An 18,573-nucleotide genomic window follows, 5' to 3' on the forward strand; every position below is an offset into this window, starting at 1 on the left:
AAACACGCATTTACTGCTGAAAAAAAAATGAATTTACAAATTCTCCTGCCACTCGATTCAAACCTGTGACGTCAATAACGACTCGAACACCGTGATCACCGTTTGACGTGAATGGCAGCGCTACGTAGCCTCTATGATTCGCCTCAAAAAACCAAATGTGCTGAAGCACCGGAGTTTAATTACGAAATCGTCCGGTGGTGGCGACACCAGTATTTCATTTTCTGACATTTTACAGCTTCTAAAACCACGGTCTCTGTGAAACTAACGTGTTTGTCCGCAGAATGCGGCAATATATCGATAAAGACCTACTTCAATTTATCCCCAGCGTCCCTTTAAAATAACGAATTGAGTTCATTTCTGCGCTCACCGCGAACAACCATGGGCGCGGTGAAGTTGGCCGAGGCTGCCGGGTTGGAGGCGACGCAGGTGTAGTTGCCAGAGTGCATCCGGCGCACGCCGGTGAAGGAGAGGAAAGACGTGTAGTCGTTGGCCTTGGCCACTGAGGCCTCCAGGGCGGGGTCCAGCTCCCGGCCGTCCTTGAACCACTCGATGGTGATGGGCAGGTCGCCGTCCGAGATGATGCAGGCGGCGCCCGCACGCTTTCCCTCCGTTAGGTCGTCCGGGAAACTGAACGGGCTCACCCCAGGAGGCGCTGCGGTAGAAGTGTGGTCACATGCCCTCCGCTAGAGAAAATGTCGAAGCTAGAAAATGCAGCCGCTAGGCCATGCTGTAGGTCTTGTTCCGCATCTTTGAACAAGAGGAATAGCTTCTCATAGATGAAATGTAAAATGGCGTCGTACGGTTGTCATTTGTATATCGTGTCCCTCATAAGTCGAAGATTCAGAGCAATGATGGGAAAATGCCGGAAGACATGGCACGCCCGAAGCACCAGGTGTGTTGAAAGTGGCCCTTTTCTAGCGGCATAAATTTACAAGAAAGTTTCAAAGGGCAGAAGCTAGAAAAGCAGAAAAAAGCTATCCCTGAATAAAGTGGTAGTGAGTCCCGTTGGCCAGCTGATACTTTATTTTTTATTTTCACATGCTGCAGCCTGGCATGAGGATATGGCAAGAGGGAGCAGACAAAAAATACAACGAACAAACACAGTTAACAATCAGGTGCATATTAGATACAGTGAAAGAACACCGAAACGAAAAGTGAGAACACATCAGCTACAAATTGCAGAATCTAAATATTGTTTCAAAGGCAGAGCGCAAACAAGGCCAGGATGGTTTTCCGAATTTCTAAGGTGAGCGAAAAAAAAAACCTGTAGCTAGATAGATAGATAAAGACAAGGCGGGAAAGGCAGGAATGTTAATCAGAAAGGGGTTCCTGTTGGCTCCTCCGCACTGGGGAAGAGGAATTAGGGGACTGAAAGGAGGAATAGACAAGGAAAAAAGGCATAACACACACACACGCACAACACTGTCACAATTTGTCACTCAATCCAGTCGCTCTCAAGTAGGCAAAAAGTGCCTTGTATGCCTTGAGGGCCGTCGACTGCTGTGGCCACGGTCCTGTACTGTATGCTAGGGAATAAGTTGCCTGATGCTTAAGTAAAATGGAATGCAAGTGAAGCTGTTGCAAATTTCAGTGCTTGACGCGACATGAACGATCTTTTTAATGCTTTGCATCACCTAGGCATGCTAACCAAACAAGGCGAGGTCAAGTGATTGCAGGGAAGTTATAGTTCGACAATACGGAGGGCATTCAGACCATGAACGATAGATATGCCTTCTACCAGCCGTATGGCAGGCTACCATAAATGAAATTTGATTGGTTATGGACGTCTGGGGTGAACCAGAAAGGCTGGCTGGAGTTTTTCGCATAGACCCCGTGGCTCTCATTTTGCACTCAAACTATTTTGTTTTTCTTTTCGTTCGCTGAATGTACTCACTATGCTACAGTCGTTCCCTTCTTTGCACAGCTGCGAGTGGCAGTTATGTGCTTTTATATTGCCCAATGTAGATTATATAACTTTTTTTACGTTATGTGCCTTAAATATAAACATTTCAATGGAGTATGTGCGGGCGAGGGTAGGCATGATGCAACCAGGAGCACAAGCTGTCTTCGTCTCTCTCAGACAGTCACATGAGCACGTGTTAGCGCTCAGCTATTACGCGTGACCGATCTCGCTCGCGCCTTTTGAATAGTCCTTCCGCCCTTAGCTACTTCTTCAGAAGCTCTCAGCAGCCATGACATCTAAGTTTCACAACAAAAAAACTAGCGCGCAGTGTTACGGAGAATTTCGAGTCTTGAGTCATACCACGTGACATAATTTCGCGCCAACTCCAGAGTTACTTTTAGCGTGCCGTCGTGGCCGAAGTTAGGGGACAGTAGTATACTTTGTACAAGTAAGCAACCGCAAACAAAGCGCCTAGCGTTAACTCCCCTATTCAAGTCTTTTTTTTTTGGCGCTAGGGGTTGGTTTATAAAGAGCTGAACGGTTCATTTCTGCCCACGGCCACTTTCGACGCGGAAAGGTGGTTGGAGCCACTTAATGATGGCGGGAGAAGACATCAATAGAGCAAAAAGTGTGCCTTTGTCGTGAATGGCCTGGGCGTAATGCCAGTGAGGAAGCCGAGGACGAAGCATTTACGGCACATCGCTTTCACTTCGACAGCTTTCGGGCGCTGCTCAGCCGCACACAAAGAAGCAGTGTGCCGTGAGTGTGACCATTAGAGAGAGAGAGGCGGAGGCGTGGCGCCTCCTAACGACGGGCGAGGACGTGCCGCGATGACAAATGGTGACCACTCGGACAGGCGAGTCGCGCTCCTCCCGAGCTGGCGGCGACTTCTTCCCTCCATTAGCCGCCTCCGAACAGACCCAACCTTCGGAGACTCCTCGAGGGGTCTATGTTTTTTATTTTTTTTCACACCTCCCCGTCCCATGATCCTCTCGCGTTAGGATTAGTAAAGCCTACTCCCCGCCCATCGGAAAACGCTTGGGCATAGCTCACACGCTGGACCTTCTATTCAAGGAGTTTCCTTCAAGCGTTGAGCCTAACTCTCCTTGTTTCAGGACAACGATTCCGATAAGGACGACTTGCGGGCGTTTTAACGTATTTCAAGCGAAGCAGCAAAAATTGTAGACTGTAGTTCGTTCACAAGTATACAACGTTTACTCACGCAAGAACTGCTCTAATTCTTTTCCGCACTTCTATTCGTTCACTGCTTTAGTTTATCCTGCCGTACCTGCTGTTCATGCAAAGACCAGAGGTGAAGGAATAGAGAGTGAAGAAAAAATTCATAGGTATACCTACTTCTATTGTGTTCTGGCAATGCGATAGCATTAGCCGCTGTTGATGCCTTTACCGGAAGTGGCTTCGCTTTCAGTCTGGCGTGACGTCACATACCTCCAGTAAATGGGCGAATTTTATGTCCGACCCATCATTTTGTAAAATAAGTAAGAGGGTGGTAGTAACTGTACGACAAGGAACAAAAACTGCAGCTGCAGCCGCCGCGGTGGCTCAGTGGTTACGGCGCTCGACTACTGATCCCGAGTTCCCGGGTTCGAACCCGACCGCGGCTGCTGCGTTTTTATGGAGGAAAAACGCTAAGGCGCCCGTGTGCTGTGCGATGTCAGAGCACGTTAAAGATACCCAGGTGGTCGAAATTATTCCGGAGCCCTCCACTACGGCACCTCCTTCTTCCTTTCTTCTTTCACTCCCTCCTTTATCCCTTCTCTTACGGCGCGGTTCAGCTGTCCTACGATATATGAGACAGATACTGCGCTATTTCCTTTCCCCCAAAACCAATTATTATTATTATTATTAGCTACAGAAGAACACGGTGGTGTTAACCGGCTTTAGCACTGGTATAGAGCACTATAAAAGTGGAGCTAAGATTGTTACCATGGCTTTGGTAATGAGGTGGTTAACACTCTGTTCGGGGCTGGCGGCGTTAGTAGCGGTGGCGGTAATAGTGGCTGTAGTATTACCAGTAGTGACAAATCGGTTTGGGCAGTAAATGATTAGAGTATTAACCGAGACAAAAGCAGAGACTGCACAACACACTCACTCATGACATGCACGGCGAGCTGCCCCTTGGCCGTATTGCCTTCCGGGTCCCGAGCGACACACGTGTACCACCCGCTGTCAGAGCTGCGCTGCACTTCGGAGACGACCAGGGAGCCGTTGGGAAAACTCCGCTGGCGGTGGTTCTGGGGCAGCGAGCGGCCGTCTGCATGCCGGCGGCGATGGCGAGATGAGCACAACTCGTGGCACACTCCCAGAAGTTTTGTATTTCATTTCACTGCTAAATCCTTCGACCGCTCCGGACCGAAGAGAAAAAGATTACTCCCTTCGCTGTACAGTGCGCGGCGAGAGCCAGCGCACTGAAATCTTTGTCGCTCACTGCTTCGTCTAGCTATTGTTCCTGCATTACGAGGCTCCCTCTCCAACTTCATGCGGCATAACCGCCTTTGGCTGAAACACATGGTATTCGTTCAGAAGCTCTCCGCAGTGAGGCGCCCTGGAAGGGACGAAGCTAGGGTGCCTCGATGCCAGCGCCGCCGTTCCCGGGTGGAGACAACTTAAGCAACGCCGCCATATTGAATCACACGGGATCAGCGGCGCTAGCGTTTGTAACGGCGCCGTTCATGCTCTCGGCGAGCTTCAAATTGCTTTAACTTGAACGGCCTTTTGCAGCGGGAGCTACACTGGGCTACCAGTCGAGCATTTCGCGGTACATGGAGAGGCCAGTTGTGATTCAATATGGCGGCGACGCTTAAGTTGTCTCGACCCGGGAACGGCGGCGCTGGCATCGAGGCACCCTAGACAAAGCTGACGCACCTGCCTTTCTGACTCAATTAGGAGTCAAGAAAAGTTGCTGTATTTGCTCCCCCCTCCCCCCCCCCCCCCCATATAACGAACGCACTCTCATAACAAACGAATTCGCTGTGTTGGCCATTCTATTTGGGAAAATTTTAATTCACCGCAGTACAAAATTTATTTCCCGTAGTAAACGTACTTCCCGAATTAGCGCCTTTTTGTTTTGCAAGAATTGCGTTGGAGTAAATATGGCAGCTTAATGAATATAATAACTTAATTATTGTCCGCTGACGATTTCTTTAAAATTTCGTTGATCGTTTTGCGCTCTCCTTTGGGTACATTATTCGACGTCATTTGAGCTTTAAGTCTTCATAATAAAGGAATTTAAAAAAGCGGTGCATAATAAGGAGTGCTGGTAATAAAAAATCTACTATTATGAAAAATACTGAAAAAAGTTATAAAAGGACGACAAAAGGCAATTTCTTATGGCTTCGAAAGAACGAAGCAATTAAAAATGCAACAGAAAAAAAGGAACTGCTTTGTCTACTATGCCCAAAAGCGACTAAATAAAACCCCCTCTTATTATTTCCGAATGTTCTGCACAAGGTAAGTGCGAAAAAATTGGATATGTCAGATGCAAGCACTAACAACCACAGCTTAACCAGTCTAAATGAGAAGAGATACACCAGTCGCATTCACGGCTTGGCCGAGCGAAAGCAGTGAGCCGCTTTTCGCAGGCGCTAGCACAAGGCAAAGTGGCCCACGTTGCCTAGACGTGTAAACGATAAAGGCGAGCACATTCGATCGCTTGGTAATGACTCGGGAAGGAGCGGAGGGAGAAAGGTTCCGCCAGCGATGTACTACCGTGACACTCCGCGTCATTAATGACGCGGACGATAATACGCCGCCCGGTCTGGCAGGCGCAGTGGAAATAACACTGGGCCGAACAGCACCGCGCCGCAGCACTGGCGAGCGAAGTAACGAAGGACTGTACCAGAAAAATTAGTCATACACCAATGGTGAAAGATAACAAAAGGGCCGCAAACAAAGGTAATATGCGACAGACTCGTAACAACCTACTGTGCAAATATGGACCTGAAAGTAAAACCACTACGCTGCACTGGTGTCGGTCTTGTGTACATTTTTCTTTTCATCATTTCGGACGAGACTCGAGCGCAAAAATAGCCAGGGCCAGTGAAGCGGCCATCATATAGAAGGATGCAAAATTTGTTTTGTATATTCCGGTAGCAGCCGATGAAAGTACGGCAGCGAGATAATCTGCCCAAGTAAATTTGATGGCCTATTTGACAACTCGTCGTCTTTATTCCCGGCGTCGAAAATGCTATTGTGAAATAGCGGCCATCGGCGCACGGATAATGAAGCAGTTATTGCCGCTTACCTCGTAGACTCCGTCATATTAACGCTGCTAGATTCTTTACCAAGGGCATATTGTGCTGTGGCTCAGAGGGATAATGACTCTGAAGGGGCACCAAGCACACCTTTTTGTCGTGGGGTTTAAAACTAACTGGCTGGACAGTATACAGTTGTTACAGGTCAAACTGCTTTAGGCCATTGAGTTTTCTTTATTAGATATAAAAATACATTTTTGTGGCAGAGATCATCGAAGCGCGGTACACGTAAGGTAATTAATACTAACTTTTATGCACTAAATGAGAGCTAAGAGCGATGAGGAACGCCATAGTTCTATGTTCCAGAATAATTGTGACCACTTTGTGTTACTTAACCTGCTCCGAAATGTCACGGCTCCCGCATTTTCAAATTTTGCCTCCACCGATGTGTATTCGTCGCGGCTTGATGCTGTGTGCTTCAAAAAGGAATTTGCAAAACCCCTATACATCGTAATAACGTTCTGAGCAAGGAAACCGTCGTTGAGTGAATTTAGCGGAGCCGAGGACGACAGCTCCTGCTGAACCCAGAAATGCTCACCAAGCCGTGGGCAACAAAGCGCCTACAATTTGTTGCGTCATAAGGCTGAACGCAGGAGTACCGGGAAGTGGCAGAAAGTTAAGTGGCCTTATGATATTAGGAAGTCTGCGGGGATAATGCGGCAGCAGTTGGCAGATGAGGGGGTTACATGGAGGGATATGGAAGAGGCCTTTGTCCAGCAGTGTGCGTAGTTAGACTGGTAATGATGACGATGAAGACATATTTGCACGGTGCCTTCGCATCCAGGGGCAATTGCAAACCAATTACATCGTCACCACGTGATCGTGCAACGCGCTAGCTCCAGGTCATCGTTGCTCGGTGCCACATTGCATTGACACTGTGGCGCCGGAATGAATAGCAGGTGTTCTAAAAAAAAATCCATAACGCGCACTAATCTATAGCTGAATGAGTGGATTTCACTCATTCGGGAGCTGAAGCGCTAAAAACTGACTGCTAAATGTGTGCAGTTTGGACGAGCAGTATGGACACAAGCTGCGACACACGCTAGAAAAACGAACGCGATTGGTCTATTGCGGCCGCACCGGCGCAGGTAGCGGATCTTTCTGTGCAGCTTCCGGGGCCTTTTCATCGCGCGTACTTCTAAGTCTCCGGCCACTCCGGACCTGCAGAAGCACGAACGAGTAATTTTCCTTGCTGTATTGAGTTTTTTTTTTTACCGAGTGCACTGCTACAAGATTCCTATGGCAGTGTCTGGAAATTTGATGAACTAATCGCGAAGCTGACTACTTGTTTTGCGCGAAAGCCGCTTTATATGCTGGTGCAATAAAGAGGCATTGTACATTTGAAGTGTTTCATACAGTAGGAGAAACTCAGTATTGCAGCATAACCACATCATGATTTCGAGTGGCGTTAGTTCCAGTTTTAGATGGTTATTGATGGTGGCTCTGGAAAATGCACTAGTTCAAGCACAATTAAGGATGCCTCTCGAAGCGTGTATTCTCGCCTTTCTGCCAGACGATGCTCTGTATGGGGTGTCCGGCGACGGCGCACTGCAGTCGCATGGTCCTCCCGGCGAGCGCCGTCACGTTGGCCATGGGTCGCACCAGGGGTCGGCCCAGCACGTTCAGCCGCGCCGAGTGCGAGGCCCTCCCGACCCCGTTGCGCGCCACGCACGAGTAGAGGCCTCCGTCCTCCACCCGCACGCCGGTCAGGTTCACGTAGCTGTGCACCAACCTGTTTCCAAAGAGAACCGGAAGACGGCGTGAACTGTCTGAACCAGTATGCTGGCCTGTGTTAGGGTATGATGAAAGCACTTTTGAAAGGGTGGAGATACTTCTTAAAGGGACACTCAGTGTACCTCCACCAATTTATTGTTCTCAATAAAAACTGACTGTCTGGCTATTTCTATGTGCCTTAGTGATTGTCCGGCAGCAAAAGAAAACGCATTCTTAGCTGAGAAAAATGAATTCTACAATTTCTGCTGCCACTAGATTCAAACTCATGACGTCCACACCAAGAAGGGCTCGGTGATCACCGTTTTCTAGTCAGTGGCCGTGTAGCATAGCCTCTGCGATCCGCACACAAAAATCCGGTGTCGACGCACGTAGTTTAGTTTCTGTATCGGCCGAGGGGGCGACATTTGTGTTTTGTTTTGACTTTTCTATGTTTCAAAAGCTCCCCATTTTCGAGAGTGGTCGCTTTGTCGTTAGTCAGTCGATACGAGATAACTTCAATTTTACGTTAGAGTCCCTCTTCAGACGAGAACAGTGCCACAAATAGAACAAGGGATGAGGGTTACAAGCATCAAGGAGTATGATGTGCGCACTGCATGTGTGCGTGGCGCGCATTCGATACACACGCTTATTAACTTGTGACAACGACTCAGAAGAGAGTAGACCCTGCGTCGAACAGGCTGTTATAGATATAGTAAGTTCTCCGTTTCCCGAAGGCAAGCACTCTATGTTTGTATATTTATCGCCTTCAAGATTTTTATTTGATGAGGTTTTGCCCTATTCCTTGGTTTGGCTGAAATAATATGTTCTTTACTGAGGCTCTCATTCTTTAAGGGTTAGCATAATGACTACAAGCACAGGTATAAAAGATCTTGAAATTGCTTCGCAGCATCGAAATTTCATCACTTTTTGCTCATTACGTTACAAAATATCACGGCATAAGGACAGCTATACAAAGAGATATAAAATTTGAGATAAAACCACATTTACACAGTGGCGGTTGGGACGCACTGTAATTGTACGGTTGCTGTTGCCTTTCTTGTGTAGTTCTTGACAAATTAGGTGACTTTTTTTCAGTTGTGAAGCCTATAATTTATTAGTTAGCTAGGGTGTTTTATGAACAGCTACTGCACGAGCAGGCAACGAGGAAGTGAATATCAGGATTCGTTTTGAACGCCGCTCAGCAAAATGCCTCTAGTTATGTCGAGGCGGTTTTAATTACTACCTAATGAAGGTTTAGCGCAAACACGATATTTTGTTTTAACATTAAAATTGGCGTTATCTTACCTTCAAGAAAATAAAGTCCGATGAATAATCAGCCCGGAAACATACAGAATCTCCAAAGGCACGAAGATCTCTCACGATACGTTCTAAATGCGTTATAGGGTGCTTCAGGAAACGATATTTGTGCTTAACTATTCAGTACACGAACGCATTATACGTCCCATTAGCACAAAAGCCGGCGTCTGTCGCCGTCTATGCTACGAAATTCCTCAGTGACGTCATGATGCACTCGCATGACGTCAGCAGTACACCATAAGATTGTGACGAATACAACAAAGAGAAAATAACATTTCTTCCGACGGTACGGGGAATTCAACCAAGGACCTTCAGACTGCGAGGCGAACACGCAACCGACAGGCCATAAAACCGCATTGCTTATTGGCGAATAAACGTGAACCTAGTGGATGCGTTTCCTTACGACTGTATGCTAATGAGTAGGCGTGTCATTAGAAAGGGAGAAATATTTAATGAACCTCGCAACAGAGCTCACCATGAGACAATTCTTTCGCATTCAAAGCATGTAAGCGGTCTTATGTGGCCTCCGTAATTTTGATTTGTCCATTCGAAACGCAGCTTAACCATCGTATTTGTACTTTATTTTACTGAAACTGTACACAAGTCTATCCTGAAACGAGAAAAATAGGCAGAGACAGGTATGCATTGCGAAAGAGAGCACGTACCTCTCGCCGCTTACGTAGTCGCCGATGCGCACGTGGTAGTGTTCGGGCACGGGCGCGTCATCTAGAGACCACGTGACCTGAGGCAGGGGGTTCCCCGACGCTGAGCACCTGAGAGACACACTGCTGCCAGGCCGCACCTGACGCTCCGCGAACAGGTGCTCCAGGACAGGGGCATCCTCTGCGAGCAGAAAAACACAGCGCTTGCCAGGACACTACTTGCCACGACGAGGAAACGAGTGCAATTAATCCACACCAGTAGCAGGTACTCAGAGGCTATCCGTCACGAATACGCGCCAGTATCATGACGCGAGCCAGTAATCCGCATGGACAAGGCACCGAGATGTGTTTTTTGGCGCAGTACACATTGATGGCTCCTGCCTGTGTTGATAATGCTTCTCCTCATATGAGCGAGATAAATGGACCTCAGCTCGCCGTCTTTCGGACAGCAATAAACCAAAAATAATCAGCGACGAAAACAGTTTACTGGTTTGTGGATCGCCTCTGCGTCATTCGAAGTGACGGAAGCTGTGTGGAAGGTGCATTACGATTTCGCACAACCATCGGCTATCGGCTAGGGAGCGCGCGCATCGAAGAACCCACCATGGGCCTGCTCGGCGAGATTTTTGGCGCTGGGGCCGCTATCCATGGTCGCAGTGAGCCTTCTCGTACCCCAGCGGTGGCGCTGTATTCGCCGACCATTGTACGCAGCGTGTTTTGTACCGTCTTTTCCGCAATATTTTTGCTTACCGACTTCATTTTCCTCTAATTTACTTTTCTCCTTCACCTTTGAATTAATCCCCTCAGTGAAGGGTAGCAAAGCGGTTTCTTCTACTAGTTAGCATCCCCGCCTTCCCTTCACATTATCTTCCTCCTTGTGAAACATAACCTGGCAACATTGTTCGTTTCACTTAGACCTGTAGGGGAGTATTTGTGGCCCTCGTTAACCTCTAAATCTGTTTAAGGTATAAAGAACCTTTGTCCTAACTTTTGGATGCCTTCTGGTCTTCATGGGCGCTCTGAGGGATCCAACCTCCGGCTGAGAAATAAACTACAATGCCTACTTACTTTTGGAAAATATGGTAAGTACGTGGGCAGTGCTGCTGTCGTCAGCTCGTGCTGCAATATACTGTAATCACAGTGTGGTTGAACTGCTTCGCTCCCCGTTCTTTTCCCAGTAAAATAACAAATGAATAAAGACAGAAAAAAAACGAAACGATATCGGCTCAGAAGCATCTGAACAGAAAGTAACTAAAGCTACTACGCAAGCGAGAAATAGGGAAAAGTACTACTTGCCGCCATGCCTCAATCATGGAAACATTCACTCCTTACCCATATTTGACTGGAGCATATCTGCACGATCTTGGTACGTGTTTGCTATGACGCCGCCTGTGTGGTTTGCAAAAGGTACAGAAGTTGATCATAAAAACTCTAAAACCGACGCCTGGACCTTGAACATTGAAGACATCTGGGTCATAAAGTTCTTGCTCTAGTAAGTTAAAAACAACAAGAAAGATTAGCACCATCCTCTGTCAAACGTTATCCCTTCGCGAATGGGATCTTTCTTCCTAAGCGCTTGCCCCCCCCCCCCCCCCCCTTTTTTTTTTATGCGAGAAAGTCGCCAGTGTTTCTGTGGAAGCTGCGAGGAGGCAATTACCAACAGGCGGCATACGAATCACCGGTAAAAGAAGAGGCGCAAAAAAATGTTAAGAGCAGCGGGGGCAGCCGAGCGGCTATTAGTAGCTTCCGAGGTAATTAGTGTCGCAAAGACGGCCAGTCGTTCCTTGCGTGTGTTTTGCCTTGAGATATCGGTAGGCTTTTTTGTTTCTTATCTTTTCTCAGCTATGTGTCCCAAGTGATAATTAGACAAGACCCCTGCGCCCTCTTAATTGTCCTCTTTGCCTTTATCCGTCTTAGTTTATTTCTGAGCGTCGGTAATTACCGCAGGTTTCGTGCAGGTGACCAGAAGAAACACAGAGACAGTTCTGCACCTGTCGGCTTTCCTCTGCGTACACAAATGTATTCGTTCATAATTACAGTGACGCTTTGCTTATTTTTTAGAAGCCTGAAAAGACAGGGCTGGTGTGGAGTTTTCATTTTTTTTCTGTCCGGTGTTCCGCAAAAATAAAATACGAACAGAAGAAAGGGCGAATGCCTACGTCATGACTCCTCGCTGAAATTTCTTTCCCCACGAGAATCGATAGGCAGTTACTTCTGCAGGGGTCACTGAAAGAATACGTTAAATTTTTTAAAGCCCTAAAGTAACTTGCAGGGAGACGCAGCAGTGGGTTTTTAATAAAGTCAGAGCCACATCGAAGGCCGGCGCTACATTGAACGAGACTATACATTGAACCGCAGCGACGCCGAGCTGTCCCGCTTACTTCGAATCATATCTGTTTCTTTTTTTTTTGTAACTACACAACCTACCATCCGCCTCGTCAGAAGTCCGCACGCATCATCTAGCTTTGTAAAGGTTTTTTTTTTCTAACAGCTCATACAAGCCTGTGCGTGTTTCCCTGCATGTACATTATGTGTAAGAAGTACCTAGTCCAAGGCACCCGCTATCTCGGTGGACTTGTGGCGACTCAGAAACTCAGTGATATCGGCCATTTTTTAATTTATAGATTAAAAATACCTGCAAGGATTTTGTTCTCACGGGCTCGCGCAAAAAAAAAGATCAAAGCAGCCATCTGCACCAAGTACGTACGTGTTCGGGCGCACTCCGGGTGCACTGGATTGTGAATCTTTTAATAGGCAGACATGTATGAGAGTGGGTATTGAGCATGGTGTGTTGTAATCAGATAACTAGTCGTGAAAACGAACATGCTGCCTTAAGTCAATGAGGTGAATTTCATGTTAGAATATAGCCCGACTTAGAATGTGGACAATGTCGTACTTCTTAAAACAGTGAACCTTGGCAGTTACAACACTGCTTAATACTTGTGAGTTCACCGTTAAGCACGCACGCACGCACGCACGCACACGCACACGCACGCACACACACACACACACACACGCACACGCACACGCACACGCACACGCACACACACACACACACACACACACACACACACACACACACGCACACACACACACACACACACACACACACACACACACACACACACACACACACACACACACACACACACACACACACACACACACACACACACACACACACACACACACACACACACACACACACACACACACACACACACACACACACACACACACACACACACACACACACACACACACACACACACACACACACGCACGCACGCAAGTGCGCGCTCGTCGGTGCGCGCATGCAGCTCCTGTATAAATGCGGGCCGACTTGAACTTAATTTTTAGCGTCGCGGATAACTACAATATGCTAGGGATGTGCTAAGGATGTATAAAATGCAGTGCTTTCCTTCGTGTATCCTGAGTGCACTTCACTGAGCTGCTGTGGTCGTTATTCCACATTAGCCACATAGCTTCACAAGAGAGGCTGACAACATGAACAGTGCAAATATCACGATTTAGCTGCAGCGGCTCTTTGCTGCAGTGAGCGTGAAGCTCAATTTGCGCATGGAAAGTGTACCAAACAACAAAATCAATGCGAAGTTCCGACATTTGTACCAACGGCAACGCGCTGCTATTGGTGGTTTTAACGACAAGGACGACAAGGTGCGGCGGCGCCGCGAACTAGTCAAGGGAGGATCGGCGCGCGGAACCACGCCGTTTGCTGCGTTGCGTGAATGGTTTGCCGATGCAGTCAGAGGTTTTTGTCACAGTTTTGTTGCAAAATATACATGAAGAGCCCTGCTTCGTGGATGTTCACATGCTGACGAGATAAGAGATATGTGTCATTGCGCGAGTTTTTAGTCACAGCAATACAGAGAGCATGGGAACAGTAAGTTTTCACGCTGTGTAGTGGAGCACTTGTAGGAGCATGACCGCGCAGTTCTTATCACGCAACGAATCCCTGTTGTTAAGAAGGTGATTTGCCTGGACCAATATATGTAAACACTAGGCGTTTTTTTTAACCATCACTGAGCACACACGACTAACAGACCCATTTCAAGCGAGAACGGATTTGGCCATGGATGCCCCTGCAAAGGTAGGCTTTGTTAAGGCGTACATTAAAGGGAGTGGTGGTGATATGATATTTTAAGCTGAATTCCATTTCATTAGGATTCTTTTTGCCCTTCGTTATTATTACATGCATACGCTTTGAATGGAAATAGGAACTCAGATTGGCGGATGGCATGAACCGAATAGAACCGGTCGAAACAATTCTACCATAGTGGCTTTACATTCATTACATGTCTACCATCCACTGCTTACGAGAAAACAGAAAAAACAAGGTGCTGCTACTCCGATACATTAGTGCGCGCGGAAGGCGGTCTTATATTCTCGCTGTACAATCATACGCACGATTAAAAACCTAAATTAGTATCTAAACTTGCGCATGGTCATTAAAATTTATGGGCACGAAAAACCTTAAAATGGGGGCAGCTTCAGCAATGGAACTCATGCCACAATGAGAACGTTCCTAGTTTGTTTTCCGCGCAAACTGCATGACAGTCGCCGAGACTTGCTTACCTGTAGTGCTTAGTGCCAGGAATCGCGCTTCTAGTTTTGTAATTTACCTGTTGTACAAGTCTCTAACGCCTATATTTTTTATTTTATATTCTTTTAAAAATGCGCGTCCATCGTCAGCCGCTTCGCATGGACGCCAGCCGTTTTCACACTACAAAAAGCAATTTCTTCATTGCCTCCGGTTTATTTCTTTGCGCCCTCGAGGAATATGACTCACGCCCGGCAACAACCTTCGGAAAACAAGCGCGACTGTGTCCTAAAATTTTAAAACACGCACCCTTTCACATAGGACGCGCCCAGAAGCAGTCCTTTGCAGCGCCGCCATTTTGGAGAAACTGAGGCGGCCCCTTTAGGTTGTGAACATGGCTAATACTCGGGGACAACTTTCTGTGGCGCTGCAACCAAGGCTGGAGGACCGAAACGCAAGTATCAGTCCGCGGCAGAATATTGTTGTGAAGATTGCAGGGAGGAGGGCAACAAGCAGGCAAAAGGGATTTTACCCCCTGTCTCGGTCAACAAGTGAACCACCCTGTGATGCACCCCTCGCGATTGTAGCATTAGGCGGGGTGAGAGAAAGGGGCTGTCAGGGCACTGCGTCCGCGACCGAGTACCCTCTTCGGTTTTAGATTGCCGAAAGAAAGTAAAACCGGAAAAAAAATCGTTTACAGGCCGGATACTCGGCGCAGTCACACGTGGGCAGAGGCCTATCTCCTCCCCCTTTTCCGTCTAGCCTTGTCTACAATGCAACAGAAAGTTTTCCGCTAGTATATTGCCATAATTTGGTGAGGGGTGCTTGCTCGATCTTAGTGTCCGAATTTTATGTTTTGCAAGAACCTGACACCTAAAACTTCAGCACACAGAGGCAGGAACACGTGGGATAATATTCAACGGCACCGTGTTAGTCAGGTAAGGGGGTGACTAATTCCTCATTAAAGCTTACTGAATAGTGCTTTTCCTGCGTCTAAGTGTACCTACATTACTACAAGCTTTCTGCTCCCGGTGGAGCAGTCAGTTAAATTTACTACTTAAACATTGGTTTTGTCTGATATGATAGCGACGCCGATGTCATCCTTTTCAGAACAATGCCCCCAGAATGCATACTAATCCAGAGAGCTTGTCGTAGTGTGCACACTTTACATTAGCGCACAGTAATAGAAGACGACCGTGGCGAAACGAACGCCGCCACTGAATGTTGTCCAGCGGGTATGTATCAGGCTTTACCTCCTATGACGAGCTGCGAAGATCCTTGTGCGGAGTCTCTCTCATTGTAGACAAGGCACTGGTACATTCCGCCGTCCTGATGCTCCACAGCTGACACGTGAAGGAGGTCTCGCGACAGAAGAGTGACGCGGGAAGAGGCGACACCAGCAGATGTCTTGGAACTGCCTCCACCGCCGGGCACTAAAGCGGATGAGGGTGGTGAGTAGAAGGACGGCACGGGGCTGCCGTTGTGCGTCCACAGCACTCCTTGCACGGGGTGGCCTGCCACCCGGCAGCTCAGGTTGGCTCCCCTGCCCACGTCGACCACTTGCACTGGAGGCTCGATGCGCGCCGACAGCGGCACTGAGGAAACAGTTTAGGGTGGTAGTGGCTTAAAGGAACAGGCGAGATTACAGTTACACCTAAAACGTTAGTGCTGCTCCGGCTTTGCCGCAGTTTAAACAAAATATAACATCTACCACAACCATTGAAGACCAGTGTCCTCTAAGAGTTTCAAAAGTAGCCTCGCTTGCGCGCGCCTCTTAGTTCGCAGATTTTTGTGAACTTGCCGTAAGGGATGCTGTGCATTTGGGAAAACGGTCAGTGGCAAGGCACGATAGAAAAATCACCGACATGTCGAGCTGTGTTCAACTAGAACCACCTATGAAAAACGCGCCATTGAGGGAATAGTTTTTTTACAGAGACGGCTGTTAGAGGAACACCAGGAGCCTTGCGCGGCGACCGACGCCGCCACGATTTCCTCCTCGCCTTTCGCTCGTTATCTCTCTCTCACGCTCGCGTCGCCGTCCTCGCACCCCTGCTCTCTCCAAATATACAGCCATAATCGAAAATTCTGGTCGATAGTGTTCGCTAAAGTCGAATAATGAACTTCTATACTCGAGGCATTACTGAAACCGGAGTGATCAGAAGGAATAACGACGCGATGTCTGCTCATGCTACACAAATGTGGGCCTGCGGGGGTACCACTAGGCACTTGATAGACTGCTCGATAGCAAATTAGCGATAGCCTCGAAAATGAAATATCATCACGTGAAAAAAAAACACTGCTAGACAATAAAGAGGTCCTTTGTATCTTGAATAACATCGCTAATAAATAGCATGCTTCACTGCTTCAAAAACCTCAGCCATGAACGAAGTGCTGCCAGTCTCTGCTCGATACTCAGGATACTTCACCAGAGTTTTGATTGTGATAACTTTAAGTAAAGGTAACCTTTCTTGCTTGAAGCGTGCCTAGTGCAGCGGACGCAGTCACTCACCAGCGACGAGCAACTCCATGTGGGCCCTATCTTCACCAGCGGAGTTGTTGGCCACGCAGAGGTATCTGCCACCGTCTTGGACGAGGGCCGTGTGCAGAAGCAGCGCTCCTCCGGGCAGCAAAGACACCCTGTCGGAGGCCTTTACAGCCACAGCCGCGTCTGCAGCGTGCGCTGAACCTCGTTCCAGCGAGGTGCCACCAGGGAGGCGGCTGCCGGTGAGGCGGAACCAGTGGTGCCTCGGAGGAGGGTGCCCGTGTGCCAGGCACGGCAACAGGGCTCGATCTCCTTGCTCCACTTGAATTGTGCTTCGATATTCGGCCATCCGCGGAGGAAGCTGGCTGTGAGGCTCTGCGTTTGAGGAAATCAGTGTGCTAAGAACATTCACTGTCGATGCGAACACGTCGGTGAATTGAGTTCAACTGTGTTCGCTGCATGTAAGTATGGCGGAAATTATAGTACCAGTAGTGTGACCCTTTCGTGTGCCTTCTATCTTCTTGGTCTTGATTGACTGTCACGAAGACGCACATGGCAGGAGTAATATTTCAATGTTCTCTCTTAGTTTACCGCCACAGGCATTGACTTGCATTTAAAACTAATTATTTTATTTTAAACCTGTCTATACGCTCCAATGATTAAAATAGCTTACTATGTCATCCTTATCACATCTCGTTAAAGTTGGTTTATTCCCTTTTCTAGTCATAAACATTCATGTCACCGAGAAGTCTGCTCATCCTATACAGATGTGGGTCGGCAGGGGTATCACTAGGGTCCTGGCGGACTTTCTAGAGAAGTCGCCTAGGTGCTTTTGAGTGTGTCAGGTGGTCGTTGTTCAGGGCGTTTTTTCTGAATAATTACCAATAGATAAATAGCCACTCATTCAGGCTAGGTGCAGTACTTTAGCATATTTGGCAAACGCTTGGAGTTTGAAGTATACACGCGTCCTCTTTTGGTGATGTCCTCGCATGGCATGCATGTATGAAGTGCCATCAGATAAAGATAGCTACGGAGAAGGTAGGCATTCGTGGAGAGTAGGAAGCAAATTTTTTTACATGGTCTACGTTAGCTACTGTTTTGCTCCTGATGATTAGTTATGTTCTTCAGTGCACCCAAGAATTACAGACCCGCTGTACGGGTACGAGACCGACGTATGTCTCAGCACCACGACCCCTTATTATGCAGCTGCATTTTGGCACGCTACTTACCCTTGTTTTTTTTAAATGTGTCATAAGCGAACTCGCCTCAACACATTTTTGTTCAACCTGTTCCTCTCTTATGCAGGATACCTTTCCTCACTTCTACTAGATAATTTTATGAGGACTTAAACGATGAAAAAGGACTTCTGCTCTCGTGGTTGCCTGTTCCATTTGCACAGAAAGACACGGCAGGAAGAGCTGGCCAGGGAGGCTGACATGCCCAGGTTTCCTGGCCCTTTATGCGCATTACCAACTAGGGCCATCTGTCGGCCGTCAGTAGCGAACACCTCGTAAGTCAGTGGAAATATTGTCATTTGTAGCTGACAGAAAACTAGAGTGCGGTGAGACGGCGTGCAAAGATGTCGATACTGATAGCCTATTCTTCCTACGTGCTGAAGAATCTGTCTTATAAAGTGCTTCGTGCACTCGTACCGACTAGAT

At 47.7% G+C, this 18,573-nt stretch overlaps 1 protein-coding gene across 1 annotated transcript in view; it reads right to left on the reverse strand.

Moving 5' to 3' along the window:
* The window catches only part of LOC144128452 (cell adhesion molecule Dscam1-like), a 294,038-nt gene that overhangs the window by 27,199 nt on the left and 248,266 nt on the right, over positions 1-18,573 (reverse strand). Inside the window, exons 6-11 of the mRNA XM_077661869.1 lie at positions 16,940-17,287; positions 15,684-16,025; positions 9,873-10,050; positions 7,680-7,909; positions 4,017-4,178; positions 368-652 (exon numbers count right to left, since the gene is read on the reverse strand). Of these exons, the coding sequence (XP_077517995.1) occupies positions 368-652; positions 4,017-4,178; positions 7,680-7,909; positions 9,873-10,050; positions 15,684-16,025; positions 16,940-17,287 (1,545 nt within the window). The remainder of the gene's footprint in view (positions 1-367; positions 653-4,016; positions 4,179-7,679; positions 7,910-9,872; positions 10,051-15,683; positions 16,026-16,939; positions 17,288-18,573) is intronic.

The sequence above is a fragment of the Amblyomma americanum genome, chromosome 4 (genome assembly GCF_052857255.1).
Source record: "Amblyomma americanum isolate KBUSLIRL-KWMA chromosome 4, ASM5285725v1, whole genome shotgun sequence".
NCBI classification, from domain to species: Eukaryota; Metazoa; Arthropoda; class Arachnida; order Ixodida; family Ixodidae; genus Amblyomma; species Amblyomma americanum.